Source organism: Salvelinus sp. IW2-2015, unplaced genomic scaffold, assembly GCF_002910315.2.
Source record: "Salvelinus sp. IW2-2015 unplaced genomic scaffold, ASM291031v2 Un_scaffold495, whole genome shotgun sequence".
Taxonomy (NCBI): Eukaryota; Metazoa; Chordata; class Actinopteri; order Salmoniformes; family Salmonidae; genus Salvelinus; species Salvelinus sp. IW2-2015.
Window position 1 is genome coordinate 52514 of NW_019942562.1, and position 27326 is coordinate 79839.

At 44.5% G+C, this 27326-nt stretch overlaps 1 protein-coding gene across 9 annotated transcripts in view; it reads right to left on the minus strand.

The window, feature by feature from the left end:
- Positions 1-570: 570 nt before the first annotated feature.
- Positions 571-27326, minus strand: part of LOC112068392 (nuclear transcription factor Y subunit gamma) — a 62884-nt gene continuing 36128 nt past the window's right edge. Inside the window, exons 1-11 of one of the 9 annotated variants that reach the window (XM_024135534.2) lie at positions 23429-23692; positions 21141-21211; positions 15589-15692; positions 15372-15443; positions 12900-13013; positions 9445-9540; positions 7973-8131; positions 3064-3216; positions 2680-2790; positions 2309-2362; positions 571-2190 (exon numbers count right to left, since the gene is read on the minus strand). In XM_024135534.2, coding sequence (XP_023991302.1) covers positions 2071-2190; positions 2309-2362; positions 2680-2790; positions 3064-3216; positions 7973-8131; positions 9445-9540; positions 12900-13013; positions 15372-15443; positions 15589-15687 — 978 coding nt within the window. In that variant the 5' untranslated portion in view covers positions 15688-15692; positions 21141-21211; positions 23429-23692 and the 3' untranslated portion in view covers positions 571-2070. Of the gene's footprint in view, positions 2191-2308; positions 2363-2679; positions 2791-3063; positions 3217-7972; positions 8132-9444; positions 9541-12899; positions 13014-15371; positions 15444-15588; positions 15693-21140; positions 21212-22403; positions 22506-23428; positions 23693-24428; positions 24532-27326 lie in introns of those variants that run through there. The other 8 variants (XM_024135535.2, XM_070438130.1, XM_024135533.2 and 5 more) reach the window with 8 other exon arrangements.

Here is a 27326-nt window from a genome sequence, read left to right on the forward strand (position 1 = left end):
CATTTTTTAAATCTGTGTCCATATCGCCCATGAGTTTCTAGTGGAGAAAATACCAAAATGTATGAAAAAATTATCTAAATCAACAATGGCATTATTTCCAATTAACTCTGCAACTCTTACAATTATTGACTTTAGTCAAATAGATGTGCAATGGCTGGAGCAGAATGAGTGGAATGGTATCAAACACATCGTTTCCATGTGTTTGATGCCATTCCATTGGCTCCATTCCATTGATGGTTTATATTTAGGATAATATTTTGAAGCTTTGTTATTCTATTGTTATTTTAAAATGATCTTATTTAATTATTTGATATATTCTATGTGATAAGGCCGCACAGAAATCCGTAGATTATCACAGGTGTCTGTAATTATCTGAAGTACCCAAAATGGCTATATAGCATGCGAAATTGCTTTGCTAAAGAACAGTGCCTGTTGTACTACACAGTGGTTACCAATAGTTTATGAATAGATTTAAATCCTCTTACATAATCTTTTTTTATGCACACATCACAACAATACTGTTGGGGAAAAACTGCAGAAAAACTTCTGCTGAAAAAAGATAGCATGTAATGTTTTTTATTTGCATTTTATTTTCTCACAAACCCAAAGTTTGCTTACAAAATAGAATGTCTACCCATCTATTGCATATCATGCTGGCAGTTTAAAGGACATGCAAATCGACAATAATAAGAACAACAATGATAACAATTGAACTAAATAAGAAAGGGGAGGAGGGAGAGGGGTAGTCATACAAACAAATTAACAAGTTACAACAGGTATTCAAAAAAAGAGTTTATAAAAAGGGGCCTTTCCTCCAGTGGAGTTGTTTTTATACAGGAGGCTTCCTCAGAGCAGGGCAGGAGAACCACAAACCTCTCTGGATAGAGAAAAAAGTAAAGGGAGAGAAAAAGAGAGAAGGGGAGAAAGAAGAGACTGCATAGAGACAGAAAGGCCTAACCCCTCCCTGCTCTAACAATGATAGAGTGATCAGTGGAAATGAATGGAGAGATGGAGAGGGGGCACTGAAGAGGTGAATAGGATCACTGGGCCATGGGGAAAGTATACTGCAGTAACTGCACAATATTGAATGACACACACACACACACACACACGGAGGTCATACAAAATTCAAACTCAATCATTCAGTTAGAAGCCCTTTCATCGATGGCAATGTCTCGTCAATGTGAAAAACCTGCGAGAAACTAACATAACTTAATTGACCTATCATGGCTGGTTTCATACAATTGACAATGATTTATTGTGAATTAAATGGGTTAGGTAAGAGTATGGCTTTATAGTTTATTATTTTAAACGTCTACACATTAAAAACATTACAAAGGATTCATGTTCTCTTGGCTTGTAGACAAAACAAGGGCCATGCCTTCCATAGGATGCATCCCAATGCATTCTATTCCCTATATAGAGCACTACTTTTGACCAAAACCCTTTGGACCGTGGTCAAAATGAGTGCATTGTATAGGGAATAGGTTGCCATTTGGGACGCACCCATAGAGAACACAAGAGCCATCCATACGGTGTACTTCACAGAGAGACAGAGAATATACAGAGGAGGTTTGTACATAAAGGGTTTACAGACATTGAGGATGAACAGCTGGTCACTAAGACGGAGGAGAGTTGGGTCCTGGAGGATTCAGTGTTCGGATACCCTGTGTGTAGCTCTCATGAATGCGCACTAAGTGAGGCTTTTTTGGGGAACGTATCAGGTGAGAGTGGGTGCCTGGAGGAACTAACAGAGGCAGAGAGAGACGATATGAAATGGGAATGAGCGGGAGTTGTAGAGCAGTCCCTTTGGTATCTGACCCAGTATACTGAATAAAGAACTGTTGTTGTCAGACAGTCCCTTTTAAGTATCATGTCATAGATCAGTGTATTGAATGAGAGTAAGGGTACATCCCAAATGGCACCCTATATTGGGCTCTACTTTTGACCATTTTGGACGCCTCCTAGGAGGTCCCTTGGCGTTTGAGCCAGTGTTGTCCTTATGGATGGTAGCAGGTGGTGTGGTCAATGGTTTGGTGGTCTGGGCGTCAGGAGGATGCTTCCAGAGCCTCAGTCTGTGCTGACCTGTGTGGTGACCTGTCCATCGGCCGTCTGATTGGTGGACTGGATGAACAAGGGCTGGCTCAGGTCCTGTCCCGCCGGCATCACCTGCTGAATCTGATACAACTGCTGTAAGGAGACAGAGAGAGAGAAGAGAAGAGCGAGAGAGTGAAAAATAAAAAGGGAGAGTAAAGGATGTGAGTGAGTGAGCGACAGGAGTGAGAGGTCACTGAGATGTTCCTCTTACCTGTCCGTCAGTAAACTGGTTGAATTGCTGCTGGCCTTGCTCTGTCTGTGTAATCTGAGAACAAACCAGAGAGAGAGAGAGGAGTCAGTCAGTCACAGTGCTTCACACAGCCACTATTCAAACCTACACCTCTATTAAAATGCAACTGAAGGAAATGAACAATATAGAAATAGATTTACAAAACAATATTGAAAACACACATTTTTAAGATGAATAATCATATCATATTTTGAATGTTATCATATGTTACTACCTTAATGTTATTTCATAAACTAACAGTGATACCATACCAGACACTACATTACAGAGGTGAAGTGTCTACATACATCTGATGCGATACTATTGATTTAAAAAAGGTCCATGTTCAGTACCTGTACCTGCTGAGTGTTACCCAGCGTCTGGATCTGTCCCTGAACCACCTGTGTGCCAGAGACAGGCTGTGCCAGCCGGATGTACTGCAACTGGCCATTGTTCAGCTGCACCTATACACAGCCACCACACGGGGGAGACACACTTTAGGATGGGAAGGTCATAGATACACAATGCAGAGGTTATCATGATCACAGCTAGTTGGAGCAGAGCGTCAAAATGGAGGACARTATAAGGTTCACCAACTATAAGGAGATTTATCTCCAATATTTAACTGAAAAAAATGTTGTGTAAATATCATTAGAAAATGGAGCTTTAAAATGATTATAATTTTTCCAGTAAGGTCATTCTAGGAGACTTTCCTCCTCTATATCTGTCTCTCTTACTGGTATCTGCTGGATCTCTGCGGAGTTGGTGATTATCTGCTGCATGACCTGCATGGTCTGTCCTGACTGCACCGTCTGGGTCTGGCCCTGGGACGACGCCTGTACTATCTGGACCTGCTGGTCCCCCACCTGCATGGTCATTGGAGCCCCTCCCTTCAGGGTGGAGAAGGAAGATTAATTGTTGAACGACTGGTGAGAGTCTGGTGACTGAGACATGTAATGTGATAATTGTCCCAAAGAAAGAAGGAAAGAAAGAAATCCAGCAGATCTGATCAACGTCCCTAAAAAAACTGCCGATCGGATCTAACGTCCCTAATAAACCAGCAGATCTGATCTGACTAACGTCCCTAATGAGACAGCTGATCTGACTAACGTCCCTAATGAGACAGCTGATCTGACTAACGTCCATAATGAGACAGCTGATCTGACTAACGTCCCTAATGAGACAGCTGATCTGACTAACGTCCCTAATGAGACAGCTGATCTGACTAACGTCCCTAATGAGACAGCTAATCAGACCTGACTAATGTCCCTAATGAGACAGCTAATCGTAAGCAACCTGACTAACGTCCCTAATGAGACAGCTAATCAACTGACTAATGTCCCTAATGAGACAGCTAATCAGACCTGACTAATGTCCCTAATGAGACAGCTAATCAGACCTGACTAATGTCCCTAATGAGACAGCTACTATCAGACCTGACTAATTCCCTAATGAGACAGCTAATCAGACCTGACTAATGTCCCTAATGAGACAGCTAATCAGACCTGACTAATGTCCCTAATGAGACAGCTAATCAGACCTGACTAATGTCCCTAATGAGACAGCTAATCAGACCTGACTAATGTCCTAATGAGACAGCTAATCAGACCTGACTAATGTCCCTAATGAGACAGCTAATCAGACCTGACTAATGTCCCTAATGAGACAGCTAATCAGACCTGACTAATGTCCCTAATGAGACAGCTAATCAGACCTGACTAATTCCTAATGAGCAGTTATATGACTAACGTCCCTAATGAGACAGCTAATCTGATCTGACTAATCCCTAATGAGACAGCTAATCGATCTGACTAACTGTCCCTAATGAGACAGCTAATCTATCTGACTAACTTCCTAATGAGACAGCTGATCTGACTAACGTTCCTAATGAGACAGCTGATCTGACTAACGTTCCTAATGAGACAGCTGATCTGACTAACGTCCATAATGAGACAGCTGATCTGACTAACGTCCATAATGAGACAGTTGATCTGACTTAACGCCCTAATGAGACAGCTAATCTGATCTGACTAACACCCTAAGAGACAGCTAATCTGACTGACTAACATCCCTAATGAGACAGCTAATCTGATCTGACTAACGTCCATAATGAGCCAGTTGATCTTACTAACGTCCATAATGAGCAGTTGATCTGACTAACGTCCTAATGAGACAGCTGATCTGACTAACGTTTCCTAATGAACAGCTATCTACTGACTATTCCTAATGGACAGCTAACTGATCTGACTAACGTTCCTAATGAGACAGCTAATCTGATCTGACTAACGTTCCTAATGAGACAGCTAATCTGATCTGACTAACTTCCTAATGAGACAGCTATCTGATCTGACTAACGTTCCTAATGAGACAGCTAATCTGATCTGACTAACGTTCCTAATGAGACAGCTGATCTGATCTGACTAACGTCCTAATGAGACAGCTATCTGATCTGACTAACGTTCCTAATGAGACAGCTGATCTGATCTGACTAACGTTCCTAATGAGACAGCTAACTGATCTGACTAACGTCCCTAAGAGACAGCTAATCTGATCTGACTAACGTCCCTAATGAGACAGCTAATCTGATCTGACTAACGTCCCTAATGAGACAGCTAATCTGATCTGACTAACGTCCCTAATGAGACAGCTGATCTGATCTGACTAACGTTCCTAATGAGACAGCTAATCTGATTGACTAACGTCCCTAATGAGACAGCTAATCTGATCTGACTAACGTCCCTAATGAGACAGCTGATCTGATCTGACTAACGTCCATAATGACAGTTGATCGACTAACGTCCCTAAAGTGACAGCTAATCTGATCTGACTAACGTCCCTAATGAGACAGCTATCTGATCTGACTAACGTTCCTAATGAGACAGCTAATCTGATCTGACTAACGTCCCTAATGAGACAGCTAATCTATCTGACTAACGGCCCTAATGAGACAGCTAATCTGATCTGACTAACGTCCCTAATGAGACAGCTGATCTGACTAACGTCCCTAAAGTGACAGCTAATCTGACTCTGACTAACGTCCATAATGAGACAGCTAATCTGATCTGACTAACGTCCCTAATGAGACAGCAAATCTGATCTGACTAACGTCCCTAATGAGACAGTTGATCTGACTAACGTCCATAATGAGACAGCTAATCTGATCTGACTAACGTCCATAATGAGCAGTTGATCTGACTAACGTCCCTATGAGACAGCTAATCTGACTAATGTCCATAAGAGACAGCTAATCTGATCTGACTAACGTCCATAATGAGCCAGTTGATCTGACTAACGTCCATAATGAGACAGCTAATCTGATCTGACTAACGTCTATAATGAACCAGTTGATCTGACTAACGTCCATAATGAGCCAGTTGATCTGACTAACGTCCATAATGAGCAGTTGATCTGACTAACGTCCATAATGAGACAGCTGCTGCTGAGTCAAAAGTTAAACTGCAGGCCTGGAGCACCAAGTGGAGATGGACAGGAGAGAAAGGAAGAACTAACCTTCCTGATTAAATGTGGAGGGGGGTCGCGTACGGGATGACATTTCCCCTAGGTACAGATCTAGGATCAGCATCCCCTCTCCCAAACTAACCTTAACTATTTAGTGGGGTAATTGCAAAACTGATCCAAGATCAGCATCTAGGAGCAACTCACCCTACAACTAGGAGTACTGGGATGGGGGGGGTGTTTCAGATGTTGACTGGGGGGGGGGGTTACCGTGATAGTGTTCCCTGTGACTGGGCTACCTGCACCTGCTGTAACTGTTGCATTTGGTCCCCTGCAGCACCTGAAGGGGGAGGGAAGAGAGAGGAAGAAGAAAGAGGAGCTTTACAAACATGACTACAAGCACATGCAGAGTGCAAAGGAAGAAGTAGCACACAACACGTCAGACACCTGTCATCAGATCACACACACACCGGTCATCAGATCACACACACACAGTCAGACACCTGTCATCAGATCACACACACACAGTCAGACACCTGTCATCAGATCACACACACACAGTCAGACACCTGTCATCAGATCACACACCACAGTCAGACACCGGTCATCAGATCACACACACACAGTCAGACACCGGTCATAGCATCACACACACAGTCAGACACCTGTCATCAGATCACACACACATCAGACACCTGTCATCAGATCACACACAACAACAATGAGCATGTGAACTGAATTATGGTTGGAAGAAATGCATAGAGCAGAAGGGATACAGATTTAATGGCGAAAGAGCAGCTGTTAATGAAGATAAGATGTATCCTACAGTAGGAAATGGGAGTTCCAATAATACACTGTAGATGTGCAATAGAAATTGAGGTTTGGTTTCGTAACAGATCAGTCCGCTAGGACTTTGTGTCACGAGAGGGAATGTGACAGAACTGGTGCAACAGTGACGACTAGTGACACTGAAAGCTCTTAGCAGGCAAGTCTGGCGAAAGATGCACACACACACACACACACACACACACACACACACACACACACACACACACACACACACACACACACACACACACACACACACACACACACACACACACACACACACACACACACACACACACACACACACAAATTGAGCAATGAATTATGAATCGTTACCCTCCTCCCTCAATCTCCAGGTATCTCACACTTTATCCATCTGTTTTTCAGATCCTTTCCCCTCTTCCATCCCACCATCCCTCTTACTCCCTGGCCTCTTAACTGTAACCCAGTAGTCTAAACTAGTCACCTATTCTAAGGTGCCAGCCATGTAGTGACCTCCCCTGCTCTGCTCGGTGACTGTGAGGGGACTGCGGCAGGAACAGTAGCAGCTCTAGCCTGACTGTGCCTCAGTGAAACTAAGGCAGCCTGCTGAAGCAAGAAGAGAGAACACATTCAACAGGGAGGGAGAATAATGGAGCAGGAGAGGGAACACAAAAGAGAGACAGAGGGGTGCCTGGGGAACCACACTCAGAGAAGGAAAAAGACTAGGGATGAGGGGGCAACCCACCCATCTGTTTACTCATATGTTACAGTGGAGTGGCAGAGAGCAGTCTCACAGGGAGTCTAGGCTGCATCCCAAATGGCACCCTATTCCCTATGGGCCCTGGTCAAAAGTAGTTCACTGAATATGGAATAGGGTGACATTAGAGACACAGCCCTAGTGTTACTGTACTGTGATGTTCTGGACCTCCAGCAGAGAGGGGAGTGACTGAAGTGGGTAGATCAAATGGCCCTGTATCACTGCTTTTATAGCTGTGTGTTTGTGTGCTGGGTGTGTACGGGTCATTCATCCCTGCTGGTGGGAAAGAGTTGAGGCCAGAGTGCGGATCGGCTGTGCTTGCCAAGGATAATATCAATAAAACCCACTGTTATTACCCCATTCACACTGTTTTATAGTGGACAGGGTTGGAGAGGGTTTTTGACTGGGAGAGTGTTAGGAGAGCTGGTGATCTGCCAGGCTGTGTCACGGTGTGTGTGTGGTGTACACTACATCTTTGCCTAGGCTGAATGTTGGTAGCTTACCGGTTGTTTGTGGAGTAGTATGTTCAGTGTGTCTGGTGTGGTGCGTGTGTGTCTGCACACGTGGTCTCTCTGTCTGTGTCAGTGCACGTACGTGTGGTGCAGGTCTATTCTCCAGTTTACCTGTCCTTGCTGTGGCTGTGCGATGATGATCTGTCCAGGTTGGATGGTGGTAGCCTGTTGTCCAGTGGCCTGCTGGCCCTGCACCTGGCCTGGCTGCTGAGCCAGGGTGAAGTAGTACTGAACCGGCTCTGCTGGGGCCACCGACTGACGCACCTCCTCCTGTACACACACAAAAAAGAGAGGGGGCAAGAAAGAGAGAGAGAAAAAGAGAGAGAAATGGTGAGAAAGAGAGAGGGGATAACAGAGAAGCCTATCAGTCCATTACATCTCCATGAATTATTTTGCCAGTGTAATACAATAGGTAAGAGACCCAGATAAATAACTGATAGAGCCTGGATGGATGAGTAATGTGATTCTAAATAGAGGGTACATCCCAAATGGCACCATATTCCCTATTCAGTGCACTACTTTTGACCAGAGCCCTATGGGAGCCCTATGGGCCCTGGGCAAAAGTAGTGCACTACATAGGGAATAGGGTACCGATTGGGATGCAACCAGAGGATCCATTAGCACTGGAGGACCTTGATGATCCCAGTCGACAACACTCAGGCTCAAGGCCTTATGGGTCTTCGTCAAGACAATGGGTTTTCACAACCCAACAACACTTTTCAGAACACAAGAACACTTCAGCAGACAGAAAGGGATCATTTCCATTCATGAAAACAAGACCTTGGCACACTATTGAGAATGATTTAATCATAAACTGTGAATGAAAACCTCATTCAATGACACATTGGACATTTCGTCAGCCATTAACAAGCATGAAGGCTCTTTGTGTCTAGTCTGATATGGTCTAACAGCTAAAGCAATGACACAGCACTACAAGCTTCCATATTTCTTTGTGCTCAGAAAAGTAAACTCAAGGCCTCATCATTGTCAGAAGTACAAARTAACAGTTCCCTAAAACGTGCGGGTTGGTTGATCTTCCAGGGTACTGTAGGAGGTGGCAGTTTCCCCGTCACCAGAAGCGTAAACACCCCTCTCCCAGCTCGATGATGTCACAGCTGAGAGTGTAGGATGTTTACACCCCTGGCCACAGACTTGGTGAATCGGTCTATTTAGGTGGTCACAACTTAAAATGCTTAGGAGCCACTGTTCAGCCTAAAACACCATCAATCTGAGTCAGGACTGTAATGTGGTTGAGGGGCCATCCGTTAACACAGTGGTGATTATGTTGATAGTGATTACAAGTTATGGGGTATTGGTGGTTCTGATGGAGATTAGAGGCTATGGTGGTGTATTGGTGGTGGTTCTGATGGAGATTAGAGGCTATGGTGGCACTGTTGGAAGTAATGGGCAGCCAGACGCTGCAAACATCCGACTGAAAGCCCTTGCTGTCCAAACCCCAGCTTCCAGTCAAGGATGTTTACAGCGCCTCCAGGCTGCCAGGAGTGGTACTCCACCCTGCCGGGGTTCTGAAATTAAATGTAGATAGACACCCCCCCCCCACCACACACACACACACACCCTACCTGTCGTTTGGGGGGCTTGAGCTCGTCCCGGGGCACAATGTCGATAAGGAAGTCAAACTGGTCGAACTTCGTTATCGCCATGGCAATGTCGTTCCTCTGAAACACAGGATAAGAGTTGAGGGTGAACATTAGGCTCCTCATTCAGTATGTGAAAAAACTAGGCTAAATATAAAACCGTCTTTGTACTTCTGCTGCTCGCTCCAAATATAGCCTTTTTGAAAGCGTTTGAAGAAAAGACAGTTTATAAAAACTTCTAGGTCAAACTCGAACAGCTTTGTAAACAATAGTAAAAGGAGTTTGCTCTCAGTGGAACTGTAAAAGGCTTTGCCTACTTCAACACATACCATGTAAAAACAGCAGAATTAGCCATAGAGCCATAGGCCCACTGTGAGCAGCACCAGATTAAGGACACCGGGAGTTGTGTGATGTATTCTTAGCATCACTGTCCTCCCGAGGCCCACTCCTCTAGTGTGTGTGTCATTTTCCACAGGATATTGGCATCTAAGTCCCCCCATTGGGGCCCCCTACATCTGTGTATTTATAGCGCTGTGAGATTAATATATCAGGTAACACCGGGTCACATCCACAGTTGTTATATTGATGAGCGTCGCCATGGAGACCCTGATCGGCGTGCCGTTGACACAACGGAACCCTAGCACTGACGAGAGCCGGAGTGTGTGTGTGTGTGTGTGTGTGTGTGTGTGTGTGTGTGTGAGAAAGAGAGATAAAATGAGTGTGATTGCAAGCAGTGCTGTCTTATTAATAAAACACATGTAACACCACCTGTGGTGTAAAAATGCAATTAACGTGAGGAACTTGAAACCAAATTGGCATTCTATTTCGAGGTTGTTAAAGGGTAGGAAGCATTTGTTTTTACTCAAAGTAAAAACACAGTGTGGTCAAAGACTTAGTAACTTAGTTGTAGTCACGATATGGTTACCTATAACTACAAAAATACTTATGTTATTTAAAAAAAAAACATATTTAATAACGTATGTCCGGGGATATCTTCTAAACTACCCACAATGCACTATTTCTCAACGTCTTATGGAGAAACTACTCTGCGTTAGCTAGCTTGAGTTGGCTAACATTAGCCACTAGCCATGCAGACCGAGTGTTGTCAGTGGTGAGCTATAATCCACCAAACACAAGGCGGTGTTAAGTAAACAACCAATCAGATTCCCCACACGTGGAGGCCGCATGATCTCCACAAAGTAGGGTACCAGAGTTTTTCAACCTTGGTTTAGTACTAGCGAGCTACCGTAGATGACTGACTGTGCTGTTGCGATCATTTCAATCTGCCTGGAGTTTTCCTTCGATCGCTGTTTTATTGTAGACTCTTCTCCTCATCTCCTGTGACCAATGCCGCCTCTGTATTATTGCCTCTGGAATCTTTCTTTAGATTTACCTCACTATATCGCTATTGGATTAGCAGACTCTCCCTCGGCTGGTGAAATGGCATCTCCCTCTGAAGCACCTCTCTCCTTAGCCAACTCAGCTAGGTGATTCTCATGAAACCAATTTTAAACATATCTGCAGCAAATGGTGCATCTGCAACAATCAACTATAAGACTAAGATGTAAAAATAAAATAAAAATGTTGTGTTACTTTAAATAGATTTCCACCCCAAATTCCCATTACCGAAATGCGTCTGGATTAAATTCTCGGGTAATTTTATACAAGTTTACTTTAGAAAAACCAAATTTATTTGAATAAAACAAAATATGTTGCTGTAATTTGTAATTTAAAAATGGTATACTACTTTAAATTTAAATTAAATATTTATTACGTAAAACCAGTGTGCGTGGTCTGATTACCGTAACACTCCAATCAGTTTGAAATAAAGTTTTAGTTAATTTATTCGCTTATATGCCACGAATATCCACATCTTAATAAACCAATATTACCTGTAAAGACCTTGGATAAACAGTTGCGGTAATAAAATTTTTTGCATTGGTAATTGTGGAAAAATGCATAATATCTGATCAAAAAACATTAGAATGAAATAGATAAGTACAGATCCTAATCTCAGTGAACCAAAAGGTAATTTCATGAAAAATAACACTTGAGAATTTTTGGGTCAAATACCAGTTCCGTGAGAATGACCCAGTCGTCAATCGTTAAATCTCCGCTTTCTTTACTTCACATCTGCTGGATTTTTGTGTGTGTGTTCTGTGGGTTCCTGCCTGTGCTCGACTAGTTGTTCTCTGGCTTACTACTTAGCTTTGTTGGCGGTGGTGGTTGGCTAGATTACTTATTTTAGCTAGCTGGCCAAGATAACTACATATACCGGTAACATTATTTGATAACTGGTTAGATGGTTTAATTTAATGCAGCTGTAAGATAGGTGTTGATAGCAACTAGCTGACTAATGCATTGCTAACGTAACGCTAGTCGGCTAGCAACTTTGCAAATTGGAGTTGCTTACCAAGACGACATTGAACATTTCTGAGTGGCCTAGTTTCAGATTTGACCTAAATTGGCTCCGAAATCTATGGGCAAGTCTTAAAAATGGCTGTCTAGCAAATATTGTACAATGCAGGTGTGCAAAGCTCTTAGAGACTTACACAAAAAGACTCACAGCTGTAATAGCTGTGATTCTAACAYGTATTGACTCGGGGTTGAATACTTATCTAATCGAGATATTAGTATTTATTGTAATTTACATTTTTTACAAATGTTAGAATTTTTCTTCCACTTTGACAGAGTATGTTGTGTAGATGGTTGACAAGACATTTCAATTAAATGTATTTGAATACCACTTTGTAACACAACAAGATGTGGAAAGAGTCAAGGGGTGTGAATACTTTCTGAAGGCACTGTGTGCATGGATGAAGAAGAGAGAGAACTGGGGAACTCTGCTTTAATGTTTCATTGTATGGCTGACTGGCTGCTCTGCCCTCTGACCCACAGGTGTGACTAGCCCTGGCTTTCCAAACCACTCTGATCAACCCACTCTTTTGTCTCCCTCTCTTTACACTCTCTTTTCTCACACTCTCCCAGTCTCCCTCTTTTCCCTCTCTCCCTTCCTCTTGCTTCTCTCACTCGCTTTCTCACTCTTGCTCTTCTCTCACACTCTCTCCCCACAATCGCTTTCACTTTGTCTCTCTCTAGGTCTTCCCCATTCCCTAGCGTCACTCCAGGATCCATGTAATTCTCCTGGCTCTGGGATAAGAGAGCAAAATGGCGTTGTGAGTAAAAGTGGGTCACAGTAGCCAAGCTTTGCTTTCAGAGCGGACAGAGAGAAAAGGATTTTAACAGAGCCGGTCCTCAGGGGATGGCAGTGTGGGGCCTCTACACACACTGGGACCAGCACAACTGCATGTGTGCATGTGTTGTCTTTAAATGTCAAATTGGGTCAGTAGACTGTGTGTGCACATGGGTGCGTGACCTCTTTACAGACTAGGGAAGGTGCGCGCGTGACCTCTTTACACACTAGGGAGGGTGTGACTGACCTGTAAGGTGCGTCTCTTGTTGTCTTCAGTGTGAATCCAGGCCCTCAGCGTGAGCTCTGTAATGAAGATCTGAGCTGCCTTGGCAAACAGCACCGGAGCCTCCGCACTGATCATCTATGGAGACACGGCGATGACATGTTAGAACTAGGGGGAAACAGGGAACACACACACAGAACACACAAACGTACACAACTAGATAGGGTTGTATAGATAGGCCGCCCGTAGCCTTTGCTACTAAAGGGAAGAGACCTAACCTAAACTTCTGAAAACCTTTCCACTGAGTGACATTTAGAAGTTGGGCATGTCGGGGAGTTCGCCCGGAAGGCAAGCAGCAGGCTACAGAGCTGCTGGGTCATGGCTAGCATAACAAACCCACACACTCTGCGTCATGGCTAGCAGAAGGGTCCCTCTAGATGTACAGCATGTCAGTGATCTGCTGATCTCCAAGGCTGGGGTTACATGAAGCAACTTTCATGCAATTTTAGTTGCAAATGACATCATCTCAAGCAACTTTGCTGTTACATGAAGGAACTCAAACGCAATTAAAATTGCATGTGACAGCCAATCATGTCACCTGCTGCCTTACATTGTGGTTTCACAAATKATTTGTTTATCCAACCGTTTGGTTATTGTAACACGGATATAGAACAAATGCAGCCTGTACAATTTAGCTAGTTAGCCAAAATGACATCGCAAACACCAACACAGCTAGCTAGCTATGAGTTAACCAAGCTAGCAACAAACTATAATATATTTATTTTTATATATCTTTTTGCATTACAAACAGAATCTCAAAAACGCTGTAAAAATGTATAAAAGATCTGGCCGGTTTTGGGCGATGGTCTTCCACAGATTCAAATAAGGTGTTGTTCATGTAACCGATATGAAATGGCTAGCTAGTTAGCAGGGTGCGCGCTAATAGCGTTTCAATCGGTGACGTCACTCGCTCTGAGACCTTGAAGTAGTTGTTCCCCTTGCCCTGCAAGGGCCGCTGCTTTTGTGGAGCGATGGGTAACGATGCTTCGAGGGTGGCTGTTGTCGATGTGTGCAGAGGGTCCCTGGTTCGAGCCCAGGTAGGGGCGCGGAGAGGGACGGAAGCTATACTGTTACATTCAGACAAGCAGTTCAGAAAGGCTGGGCAGTAGTTTAAGCGGCGGGAGCTTCGATGGCACAGAGAGGGAGCAGTGTCAGTCAGTTACTTAGACAAGCCCAGAGATCTTCATCAGGCACCTCGCCTGTTGTCTCCTCCTCCTCTGTAGATAGGCTGGATAGTCTACTACTGAAGTGTAGCACCGACCTGGGTGATGCTTGGCAGCTATAAGCGCCAGAAAGACCATCACACCTCGGCAGTAGTCAGGAAACATTCCCCTCGAGGTGGGCACTCTCAACCCCTCACACTGCTAAATCAAATGGTGGACCATTTCAGTTGAAACTGGTAAGGGAGAGGTTTGGATTCACTTACATTTATTGACTGCTAAACCATGTACAATAATTTGTATACTTCTCCTGCTGTGCTAGTCTTTGTTCTGTCTACCCTGATTGCGGTTTGTGCTGCGCAGCACTGACAGCTGTGTTGACATGACAATTGGGTCGGAATTTCGAACCTTCGAATGGATCATGTGACAAGTGTCTGTTTTGATTGGCTGTTGATTGCAACTAGTTGCACAAAGTTGAAAGGTTTCAACTGGGTGCAACCAAGTTGCAGATGAGTTGCAGAGGGGTGTTTCACGAAGCAGTCAACAAGCAACTCAGTTACAATCAACTAAAATTGCGTGCAAGTTGTAACTGCAGCCTTCAGTTCAGCTTCTTCCTCCACCCAGTTAAGCTGCTACTGCTTGTCTATTAAGCTGCTACTGCTTGTCTATTAAGATGCTACTGCTTGTCTATTAAGATGCTACTGCTTGTCTATTAAGCTGCTACTGCTTGTCTATTAAGCTGCTACTGCTTGTCTATTAAGCTGCTCCTGCTTGTCTATTAAGCTGCTACTGCTTGTCTATTAAGCTGCTACTGCTTGTCTATTAAGCTGCTACTGCTTGTCTATTAAGCTGCTACTGCTTGTCTTTTAAGCTGCTACTGCTTGTCTTTTAAGCTGCTACTGCTTATATATTAAGCTGCTACTGCTTATCTACTAGCCACTACGGGATGGGTGTGTGTATTGTTGTAAATTGTTAGATATTACTGCACTGTTGGAGCTAGAAACAAGCATTTCGCTACACCCGCAATAACATCTGCTAAACACGTGTATGTGACAAATACAATTTGATGAGGTACGGTTGCAAATAACATGCCTCCTCAAAGCATTTTCTAAAGAATGAGCTAGTGGGTCCTGTGAATCCTCTGTTAATTTCAGCCAGCTGTGGACACCTCAGCTACACATTGCCATGTTAAGTAATCTGAATAGGGTGTTGATGAAGACGTCATAGAGTGATCACAGAGAGTGGTGACCTGTGATGTGTAAGCCCCGCCTCCTACCTTCACATCTTCATCCAGCTTCATGATTTTCTTGATTCGGGCGAGAGGCAACTCCTGCACGCGGAAATCCTTCTGAAACAGAGCCAAGGGGTGTTAGGGGCAGGTCATGTGGAAACCACTTGTGAGGTGCGTATGTGTACCACAATGAAGGGTGTGTGTGTGTCTGCAACATCCATGCTTGTGTGTGTGTGTGTGACGGAGGGAGGGCGTGACGTACCACCGTGAGGTTCCTGATCTCTTCCATGACGCGTGGCCAGAAGGACTGTAGGCTCTGCTGGGCATCGCTGCCCCCGGCGCCAAACGAATCTGCAGACATGCTCACTGCAGGGGGAGGGAGGGAGAGAGAAGGAGGGAGGAGAGTGGGAGAGACCAAGAGACAGGAAAAGAGTGTGAAAGGGCAAAATATCAGATTCAGGAAGAAAAAAAACATATACTATGATTTACTGTATGAATGAACAATGATTTACTGTATGAATGAACAATTATCTTGAGTCGATCAATGAAAGGTGGACGAGTGAATCAAATCTACCAAGAACAGCACACCAGAGTTGACCGACAATGGCAGCCAAAGGCCCCACTGGCCAGAGCTCTAGCAACTCCATTGGAAAACCTTCAATTAGAATACATTGAATTTTAAATATAGGCCGGGCCGTTTCTATTTCTGTTGCCGCCCATCAATCCTTGACATGCCTAACGACAGATCGCTGCATGGAGCAACCACATTAGTAGCCTACAGCTACATCAAACTGCATCAAAGAAGACTCTAGTCTGTCATGTCACTATGTGGGGTATTAGTCACCCCAAGTCTGAGGACAGGCCTGAGTGCCCCATTTTTTAGGCAGCAGGGATCTTGATCCTGCCATTTAGCAAACCACATGCATAGCTGGAGCCCAGACTGAACCTAACGTATTTGGCACATCTTAGATAGTTAACATATTATAAGCAGTGGGGTACTGCGCACCCCCCAGAGCTTTGGGATGCCCGCACATTTGCTTTTGACAAAAATCATACCATAGGTAATTGAAAATACCCCAGTATACGGGCACAAGCCTAGCTCAGAGTATTCCACTCCCTCTAGTAACAACTCACCCCCGCACTCAAGCACCAAAACACACACACCTCCATATCCACATAACTCTGTAACGTGAGGCCTGAGTCTGGCTCCCAGAAAGGGAACACAACCAGGTTACTATGGCATGCCAGGAATTCTGCTGTGAACATTAGCCTGCCTGTCTGAGCCGGTCTACAGTGCAACCTCACCTCTCCCTCTCTTCTTTCCTGGGAATAATGGACAGGCGACAAGAGAAAAGGGAAACACTATAATAGCTGGGTGTGGTGTGTGTCCAGTCAGGGGTGTGTACAACGGAGCAGCATTAACCCAACGCTGAGAACAGGGAAGAGACAGGGAGGGAGGGCCGTTGCAGTCCGACGGCTATGCAAACCAGCTATGTGGGTCAAACATGATGATGAGAATATGAGAGAGAGAATGCAAGAGAAAGAAGAGAGAATGTGAGAGAGAGAGCAAGAGAGAACGAGAAGCATAAAAACATGACCACACAAAGACTCTAGTCCTGCCTCTCAGCCATTGGCCACAGCTTAGTCCTGCCTCTCAACCATTGGCCACAGCTGAGCTCATGTCCTCCATTAGTTCAAAACACAGACAGTATGACAATAAATCAGTTCTGAACCATGAGCATTCCTTCCTGTTATTTTCAAATAGAGAGTAAATCAATCAGAATGAAGTCAGGGGGGGTGGAGGGGTCAATAAATCAATCAGACCAGATGTAATGGCAGGCCAGGACAGTTACTGTCCTCTAAAAGTGTCTGTGATGAGTTGGACTGCCCAGTGTCCAGTTTCATTTCAAGGTTGATTGAAGTCCTGTTGCAAATCACTAACCCGCTTACCCTTAGCCGACAAAACAATCCCAGCGATGAAGATAACAATGATGGGATTTGTAGTCTTATGGTGGAGTCAGGCTAAGCCTACAATGAAGAACCAAATGCCCTTGTTTCTAGTTTACCATACCTGATCTGATCTGAGTGGGAGAATGACAAAACAAACCATAAAGAAGAGTTTAATGGCACGCCTTCCAGGAACACTGTTTCATTTGTCTACTTTGTACAGCTCCAAGGCAGCCCAGCGTTTTAACAGCGGCGTCAGGAGTTGATCTTGTGATGGATGCAGTAGGACATCCGTATATGCATGTACTGTATGTACACTACCGTTCAAAAGTTTGGGGTCACTTAGAAATGTCCTTGTTTTTGAAAGAAAAGCACATTTTTTGTCCATTAAAATAACGTCAAATTGATCAGAAATGTCAATTATACGTATGCGTGTATGTGGGGGCGGCAGGTAGCCTAGTGGTTAGAGCGTTGGGCCAGTAACCAAAAGTTTGCTAGATCGAATCCCCGAGCTGACAAGGTAAAAATCTGTCGTTCTGCCAACTGAACAAGGCAGTTAACCCACTGTTCCCCGGAAGGCCATCATTGTAAATAAGAATTTGTTCTTAGCCGACTTGCCTAGTTAAATAAAGGTAACATTTAAATTAAATTGTGTATTTTCTCCAAATGGTAGCCAGATAATTATAATATAATTAGATGATTCACTTAACACCATGACAGAGGACTATCTGGCTAATTACCACGGCAACAGTGAGATTTCTGCGGTGGCCCAGGGAGGAAATGGAGAGCGGGAACGGGAATTAAAAGAGTAAACACTTCAATTAATGAAAAGAGATAAATGAATTAATAAATAAACAAGTAGGACCTAACCGCCACAGCTGTCTCCACTTACACACGCACGCACACCAAACCTCAGCTGACTGAACTAAATAGCTCCGGAGCGGGACTTTGCTCTTTCGGATACAATTGATATGATACAATTATTAATCTCACTGTGTGACCCTACGACCTTCAATATACACACGACGCACACAACAGACCAGTTCTCATGTCAATAGACACTCTATGCATATAAGCACTGTAGGCAATAAACCAGTCTCTCCTTCTGCAGTCCTAGCCTAGCAGAAACCTGATCCAATATCTACGAGTGAGCCTCTCCAAATGTGGACTGATGTCCTTGAAGAGGCAGTGACCAACACATGTCCATTTGGAGCGTCAGGCTGTGGTGTGTTAGAGCTGATCGGCGTTCACAATGAGTCATTTTTATATACTTTTTCTATAATAGGTGCTCGCGCAAACAAAAAAAAAGGTATGTAAACTGTGTTCTCTCTCCACTACACCGCTGGTGATGTTGACTGGTTACACTTGGCTGCACTGGTGTCTCTCTCTACTTGGACCCTATGTCCACATAGCACTGTGACATGATGTAATGTGCTGTACTGTAAGGTGCTGCACTGTGCTGGTCTTTGATATGTGTTCTTCTGCACTGCCATTGCCCTGTTTTTTACTGTGCTGTGTTCCACTGTGCTATGCTGCACTGTGCTGGCGGTGCTATGCTGCACTGCGCTGGCGGTGCTATGCTGCACTGCGCTATGCTGCACTGTGCTGGCGGTGCTATGCTGCACTGCGCTATGCTGCACTGTGCTGGCGGTGCTATGCTGCACTGTGCTGGCGGTGCTATGCTGCACTGTGCTGCTTTTCTCTCCTCTGCAGTTCTGTTGCCCTTCAGTGGTCAGAGAGAAGAGGAGAGAGATGGCGGTGTACAGTTTCTCCTGACCTGCACCGTGTGCTTTGTCGGCAACACTGACCATCCGCTGCCGCTTCTCCTCCTGCATCCGTCTCTCCCCTTTCTCCCCCCTCTCTATCTCCTCTGAGAAAGTAAAATGGTGTTCAGCAGCAGGATCTGCTGAATCAGCAGTATTGTTGTCCTGCCAAGCCCAGCCTCTCTGCTGCTCTCCCCTGGCAGGTCGGCCACGGACACACTCACAGCAGCGTCATCAGCTTCAGGTCCAAACTGACAATGACACTCCTTACCTGGGCCCTTCTGGGACTGAAGTCACCCTAGAACATCAGAAAAAACTGGATAGGTGCAAGGAAAATGGGAGAAACTCTTCATCTAGTCCTCTCAGATCTCGACTAGAGACAATTTGACCATTTTACTGTACTGGTCCTGTTCTTGTAGATTCTGCAAAGGGGGAGACCGAGGTGCAAGAAAGGAGTGACTTTTCAGATTGGAGTGATGCACTGCAGGTAGCTGTTTCTGCATAGGGAGGTGTTCACTGCTCAGGTAAATGCATCGCTGACGGAAAGAAAATGAATGAGTAACACTAATGATGAACACTGAGTTAATCGCTTCCTTAATGGCCTGGTGGATTTTAATGAGACAATTACTGTCATCCACAACTCCATGACCATCACAACACTAGTTTGTCCTATTTCAAACCTCAAGCTTTAGAGTGCATTAACAACGTAATGCAACCACAGGGGAACTTCACAAAGGGAATAGATTTATTGACTAATGGACAATTAGTGTAGCCCAGCCTATAGGCAAACCTTGGCCTGAGTGAGGACAACATCCAAAAAGGTGTTTTCTAATGTATTCCAATAACATCAGTAGGATATCACTAATAGGCTTCCATGGTATGCAGTAGTTTGGTATGGTATGCAGTAGTTTGGTATGGTATGCAGTAGTTTGGTATGGTATGCAGTAGTTTGGTATGGTATGCAGTAGTTTGGTATGGTATGCAGTATTGTTTCAAGTAAGGCTAGCATGGAGCAGGTTAAAGGTTAAAGATTTTGCAGTCATGGTACCATGACTCCTCCTGACTGGTTAAAAATGTTGACAGAAGTAGTGCTGGCTAACTCATTAATCCAGACTTGTGAAACTCCCCCAGGAGAGCCTGCACTGAATAACTCTGAAATGTTGAAGAAAAACAAGAATGCATTCAATGGTCAACTACATGCTCATGTGAGGGTTTATTTGGCTATGGGCATTGTGTTGTTTTAACACTAACATGATTTGACATAATGTTACTCCTGGATTATTTAGTCAACCTCTAGCTGGAATGACCTTTCGGAACAGAGGAATGTAGCCTACCACTTTGCATTTTGCCAACAACTAAAACATCCATTCCAAAAACAAAACGTGTAGTTCACCGTTTAACAGACTGGAACTTCTACAGGAAAAACATTATTTGGTAACCAAATGATTAAATATTCACAGATTTGTAATATGTTGACAGGTGCTCAAGAGAGACATCTCGTGTCAATCCCACTTGCCACCTCCATCCACCCCCCCTCTCCATTCTCCCCTCCTTGATTGTTGTGAAAATACTGAAGTGATGAGGGCAGATACAGAGTAATAGAGGTCACTAATCAGATCCTCCATCAGAGAAAGAGAGGAGAAAGAAAGAAGGAGAGAGAGAGAATTTCCTCAAAGGACTGCAAAAGGACAGGATGGGAATGTTAACTTTTTGTATTGTCGGAATAAAACTATATCCTTATAATGATCATTAAGGTGACCTACTGCAAAATGTCAGGTGCAAGAGCACACAAACTGCAGTTATTCAACCAAAGGCTATGGCTAGGCTATACAGTATAAGCTAGCTAGGCTATCAGTAAATGATGTATGATAAGCCTAAAGTGCAAACAGTAAGAGGGTACACATTGCACAAGCTGCATGCAACGTCAATAGCTGAGGTCACATTCTAGAAGCATGAATGCCTTGGTCAACTCAAGGAAAGTCACTAAATACAAGCCCTTTAGGATTCTGTTTCGCAGAAAAACACTGTCCCATTCACAGAATCAGCCTTTTTGGGAATGTTTTTGGGGGCAAATAAAACACAATTTCATGCTTTTTCTCCTCACGTTATGGATTGACATGGGAAGCTCAGTCAAGCTGCTTCATCCAGATCTCAGTGACATCAGCGGGGGAAAGACTGGGAAGAACAAGTGTGAACATGAACATTTAGAAATAAAGCATTGATTTTTTTTTTTACTGACGGAAAATAAACTGAAAATAAAAAACAACAACAGAAGAATCAATCATTGTTGAATCCTATTATGGGCAAAGTGGCAGCGGCATATTAAACCAAATGCACCTATATTCATTCAGGTCAGAGGTAAAACCCAACCCCCCCCCCACACACACACACACACACACACACAAACAAATAAGAGAACAGAAATTGGCAGTGTTGCAGCGTGCCGTGTAAATGATCTACTCAAGAACAAAAAAAGGAGCCCGGTTCTCGTTCTCAGTCAGTCAGTGAATTACAGACTAACCAAGAACACGTAGCTAGATCTGTATGTGCACATTGTGATCAGTTTGCGGTGGATGCTGTGCTTGAAGAGAGCAGCGGCCTGTAATAATGTCTGACAGCCAGCCCTGACCCGTGTCAAAGTCGTCCATCCCACTGGCCCTGTGCTGTGCTCTGTCCCTGCAAACTTTGCCCTTGGATCTGCTTCAAACCAACTCCAGGAAGAACTCGCTCAGCTCTGATCTCCCAAGGTCATTCAACAGAGGAGAGAGAGAAACCAGAGAGGGAGGGGGGAGCGAGAGAGCGGGAGGGGGAAAGAGAGAGGGAAGGGGGAGGGGGGGTGAGAGCGAGCAATAGAGAGAGCGAGACAGGGAAAGAGAGAACAGGTTTTTCAACTTTCACTGCAGCACTTGCATGGGCGACCCCATTTTCGTCACTTCTTTCCTTTGAGCGCAAAGACATCTCTGTCCGCAAGTCCCTTATTCCTCAACCCTCACTGTCCTTTCATCCATCTCTCCGCTGACAGAAAGACTGCGGGAGTCAGTCTCACATTCTTGTGACCTTCATTGAACACTAGGCCCAGGCAGCTCTGGCACCCACTGCTGCTACCTGCATATCAGCATCAATAACATAACACCACCAGCAAACTTTAACTGGCAGTTTGGCTCATGTGTTGACAACACACAACATTATACACACACTCAAAACAGGGCTGCCTGCAAGGGCAAAGGAATAAGGCACACAAGACCTGTGTGTAGTCACTTTAGCTGGAGAGTGTGCTTGCTGCAAGTATGTGTGTATGGTCGAGTGTGTTTGTTTGGATTTTCATTTACTTTCCCAACCATTTTTCTTACGATGCAGTCCTGCTCACCTGCAAATGATATTCAAATCTCATGCAAACAGTGACGGGAGCTGGGATTTGGAAGCCAGGGCTTCAGCTCTGGAGTTATTGTCCTCCGTCTCCCCAACGGGACTTCATTTTGTCAGAGAGAAAGGCACCAATAGAAACATTCAATTAGGGAGGACAGAGCTAAAGATGTTATAAAGATTCCATCTAAAGAGAGCTCACAATCACACATCAAAAACCCCACAACTACGAGGTCTCGGATTGTCCCCCAAACATCCAGCAGTCAGCCCAGCAACCATCTTGCCCTCTCCATTGCATCACTGTCAGGCGAGTGTTAACTACACCCCAAGGACCGGGCCTTGGGACGGGCACTGGTCAGCAACCGCAGTCACAGCACCACAACCATCCTGGATGACTTTGAAGTCTGTCTGCCTGTGAGTACAGTGCTGGGCCGGTCTACCACAGCGCTACAGAGTCAATGACCAACACAGCCCAGAGAGAGAGACTAACAGCTGCTGACGTTCTGCTAGAAAGTCCAAAGTCAAAGCACAGCCGTAGCAGGGTCTCAAATAAACGCCAGCTACGGCTGTTCCACAGAACAAACAGCCTTATTCAATAGAACTTGCCTCAATATTAGTAGCCTACATTGTAGTATTCATAGGAAAACATTAACATGACTCAAATCAACTGTGAAAAAATATATATACACATTCGCACCACTTTCAATTCTGCAAAATGCTAACTAAAGATGTCAACAACACCGATCATGTACTGGAGTGACAGTTGAAGGACATGAGGGTGGCCGGGCAGACTGCTGTCCGGTGCAGAAATAAACAACCAAAACACACACTCAGATTTCTCTCAAGGAGAAAAGTAGAGGACGACAGAAGAGGAGGAGGGGGAGGACAGAGAGAGCATCCCTTCTCTGCAGAGAGAGATAGATAAAGACGAGAAGAGACAAAGTACACATGGGTAGTGGAGGAGTCCTGCTGTGGTCTAAAACACAGCCAGGTCTGTGGTTACTAGTGTGTTTGAGTGGTCACACTTACCCTGTGCCCTTCATGCTGTGTAGTAGGCTGTGGGAGAGAAGGAGAGAGAAAGGCTGTACTCTACTCTGCATTGTAGAAGAGAGAGGGGGGGCTGGCTGACACACAAAATCTCTGTAGCCCTCAACTTCCTCGGGCCCCGGAACCAGGAACAGACAAAAGGCAGGCTGCCCGTCCGTCCGCCTTTAAAAAGCATATAGCCTGCCCGACAGAGAGAAGAGCGTTCACCACCACCCCTTTATTCTACCCCTCCCCCTCAACTGAGTCTCCACCGCTCCCTCCCACCACCCTCCTTCTCCTAAACACACACCCCTCTCTCCTGTTTCTCCTCTGACCAAGTCCCCTCATTTGCCCCACAGTTGAGCGTCTCCCTCTCTTCCTATCACTCATTTCTTCTCCCTCTCGCTCTCCAGGACAGCGACCCTTTTGTTTGTCATTCAGTTGACCCCTGCCTCAGCACACAGGAGGGGGGGGAAAAAGAAAAGAAAAAAGAGAGGTGAAGGAGCGACGAACGGCAGAACAGCGGCGCTCCAGAGTCCCAGTTAAAAATCTCCTCCGGCCTTGCCCTTTAATATTCAAAAGTAATCAATCTAGCCTGCAACATGATACTCAGACCCCGCCCCTGACCGGGCTCCTGCCCCGCACTCAGACGATCCCCCAATGACAGGACAAAGCCCTTGCTTTCTATTGGCCGAGCCACATGCTCGTAGGCTCTGACACTTTCCACGCTCCTCCCCCTTCCTCCACCCAACCACCCATTTCACCGCCAGCCAACTTCCTGTTTTAAGTTACCTTGAGCTGAAGGATAGGGGTCAATGAAAGAAAAGAGGAAGAGAGAGAAAGAAGAACCAGACAAAAAAGAAAGAAAGTTATAAAAAAGCGCGTTAGAGTGAGTGAGGAAGTGATGGCGCGTTAGAGTGAGTGAGGAAGTGATGGCGCGTTAGAGTGAGTGAGGAAGTGATGGCGCATTAGAGTGAGTGAGGAAGTGATGGCAGTAGCTTGCCTCTGCATTCTGTGTCCTCCGGTTGATCTTGCGTTTCTCATGGCTGTACGGAGAAGAAAGGAACCACTGGCTGCTCTCTCTGACAACTGTTCCCTGCTTATTTACAATGTCAAACTAAACGTCTCCCTGAGTCCCGCCTCCCCACAGCCCGGACTGGCCAGTGATGTAAGCAGCCCTGCCACCCCTGATTGGCCAAGGGGAGTGTCAGAATGGATGCCGCATGTTGAAGCCACATGATTTAAAGAGCAACGGCATATTGAGCAGACACTCCGCCTGATATGTGTGCACAGGCATAAAGTGCACGCCCACAGGCTCACACGCTTGTCCTTTCGCTGTCACAGCAGGTAGAGAGAATCTCAACATCCAGGCTATCTACTAMATATTACAGTAGTCTGTTTAAGTGATAATAACACAAAAACATAATTGAAAGGTATGCGTCCGTTCATTCACAAAAATGTACTAGAATAACTACTTATTACACAATGAACTTCATGTGAGTTAATTAGGCTACACATCCATGCTATCTGATAGTAAGATCCAGATTCAGCAATAGATTAATGAAATACTGAATACCTAGCTCTAGGCTACTAATAAAAACATGTTTATTTTATTTTATAGGAGTAGTGGCTGGGGGTATATAAATGCTGTTCTGTTATCTGGCCAGGGGTTAAACAGACAGTCAGCCATGCTGTTCTGTTATCTGGCCAGGGGTTAAACAGACAGTCAGCCATGCTGTTCTACAAAATAACCTTAACATTAGGATGATCAAAAGTAATACACTATAGTAATAGGGTGCCATTTGGGATGTACTGGTGTTTGGAGGAGCACTGTATATGGTGTTTGGAGGAGCACTGTATATGGTGTTTGGAGGAGCATTGTATATGGTGTTTGGAGGAGCACTGTATATGGTGTTTGGAGGAGCATTGTATATGGTGTTGAGGAGCATTGTATATGGTGTTTGGAGGAGCACTGTATATGGTGTTTGGAGGAGCACTGTATATGGTGTTTGGAGGAGCACTGTATATGGTGTTTGGAGGAGCACTGTTTATGGTGTTTGGAGGAGCACTGTATGGCTAAACATCTGGTTAACAACAGATTAAGAAAATGTCCTGGCACTGAAGTGAGAGATTTTATGTGAGGGGGGGGGGGCAAAGCAATTTGCTGAAACAGTTGCTTTTAGCTGGCAGTCTGCACAGATGATGGTGGAATGACCTGAGGCTTATCCTGCATATTACCGCTGCAAATCCCCTACTGTACTGAGAAACAAGCCAGAGAGAGAGAGAGAGAGAATAAACCTGCTTCATTAATGAACAAACCAGGGGGAGGGGAGGCGGAAGGAAGGACAGAGGAGAGTGTTGCTACAGGAAGTGGGGGGGTGAAGAGCGAGAGAGAGAAAACCTTCTCCAACAATTAACAATCCAGGGAAAGGGGGAGGCGGAAGGATGTAGAAGGAAAGACAGAAAGTAGAGTGCTGTTACAGATGGGGGGGAGATCTCTTTCATATACCAGCTATTTCGTGTTTCAGAAAGGCATAGAAAAAATAAGTCAAAAGTAAAAACGTGGAAAAATAAAAGCCACCTAAAGAACTAGAGCAGGGCGGACATAGAGCAGGGCGGACCTAGAACAGGGCGGACCGCAGGTGCTTTTATTTGGCCCCCCAAGTTTTCTGAGAAAAATCWAATCAAATTGTTGTGTGGAATTTTCATTGTTGGACATTAAAGATTGGAAAAACACCAGGAAATCAGCTCTAAGTGATTTTAATTTAAGAAATCTGTTCCCAAGTATTCCCACGCATAATAGAGAGACACGTGATTGTATACAAATGTGAGAAAGTTTTGAAATKATTATGATTTAGTCAAACATATCTATTTGGGCATCTTGCGATCAATCTGCAGTCTACAAATGATTTGTATTTATATTCCTGCCCCCCGACCATCCTGTGGCTGAATCTTGTTGATGATCCCTGACCTAGTGGGTCTAAACACAGACTTTTTTACAAAGATACCATTGGTTACACAAATTACTGCAATGACACATCTCGACTGCTACCTCCGGAGTTAGAGCACGACACTAGCCTGACAGTTGCCCCCCTCTAAGCAGTACAATGTAAACAGAATTGTCTCGTTGAGCCAACACTCAAAGTAAAAATTGTAATAGGAGAGAAATGTGTTTGAAACCGTTGAAATGTACAGACATTTACCTTCTTTTTTTGACTTATTTTATTTAGTTTTACCTGAAATTGAAGAGCCTGTTACATTCTGAAATTGCCACCGTAGCTTTAAATCTCAACAGTGGTATTTTTGTTTTTCTTGACTGCCCTGAGCCACCGACATCCACGTCCAGGCACGAAGCAACTCCCAAGGGAATTATCAATGTTTTAGGTGCAATTTGCTTTTGCCTCTTATAAGGCCTAAACACTTCCATGATTGTTGGAAATATAGCCTGGTTTGTTAAGGTAACTTGAATTTGCTAGTGTTTGCATAATGTCAGCACGTTGATGTGAGAAAGAAATGATTTTGTTCAGCTAGTTATCTAGCTTGCTAGCTAACGTTACCTAGCTGTGTAGCCCAGGGTTTCCGTTAGCTGGCAATTGCTGGCTTTTGGTGTATAATAAAAATGAAAAGCTGATAACTAAAACTGTTGCCAGCCATAATGACCTGTAGGAAAAAAAAGCTAAATAATGCTTTTTATTAATTGATGGAAATACTAGTCAATGGAAATACATTGGATCGTCATGCTTATCAGTCTATAAGTTATTTGCATAATTTAGTGGAATTCAAATTCTCACACGCACACAGCGTGTGAATGGGATTTCTCCTGCTGCTGGTTGCTGCTAAAGTAAAACATGTGCTTTTGTAAGCATTCAATGCGCAACAATTCTAAATGGAATCATGTTAA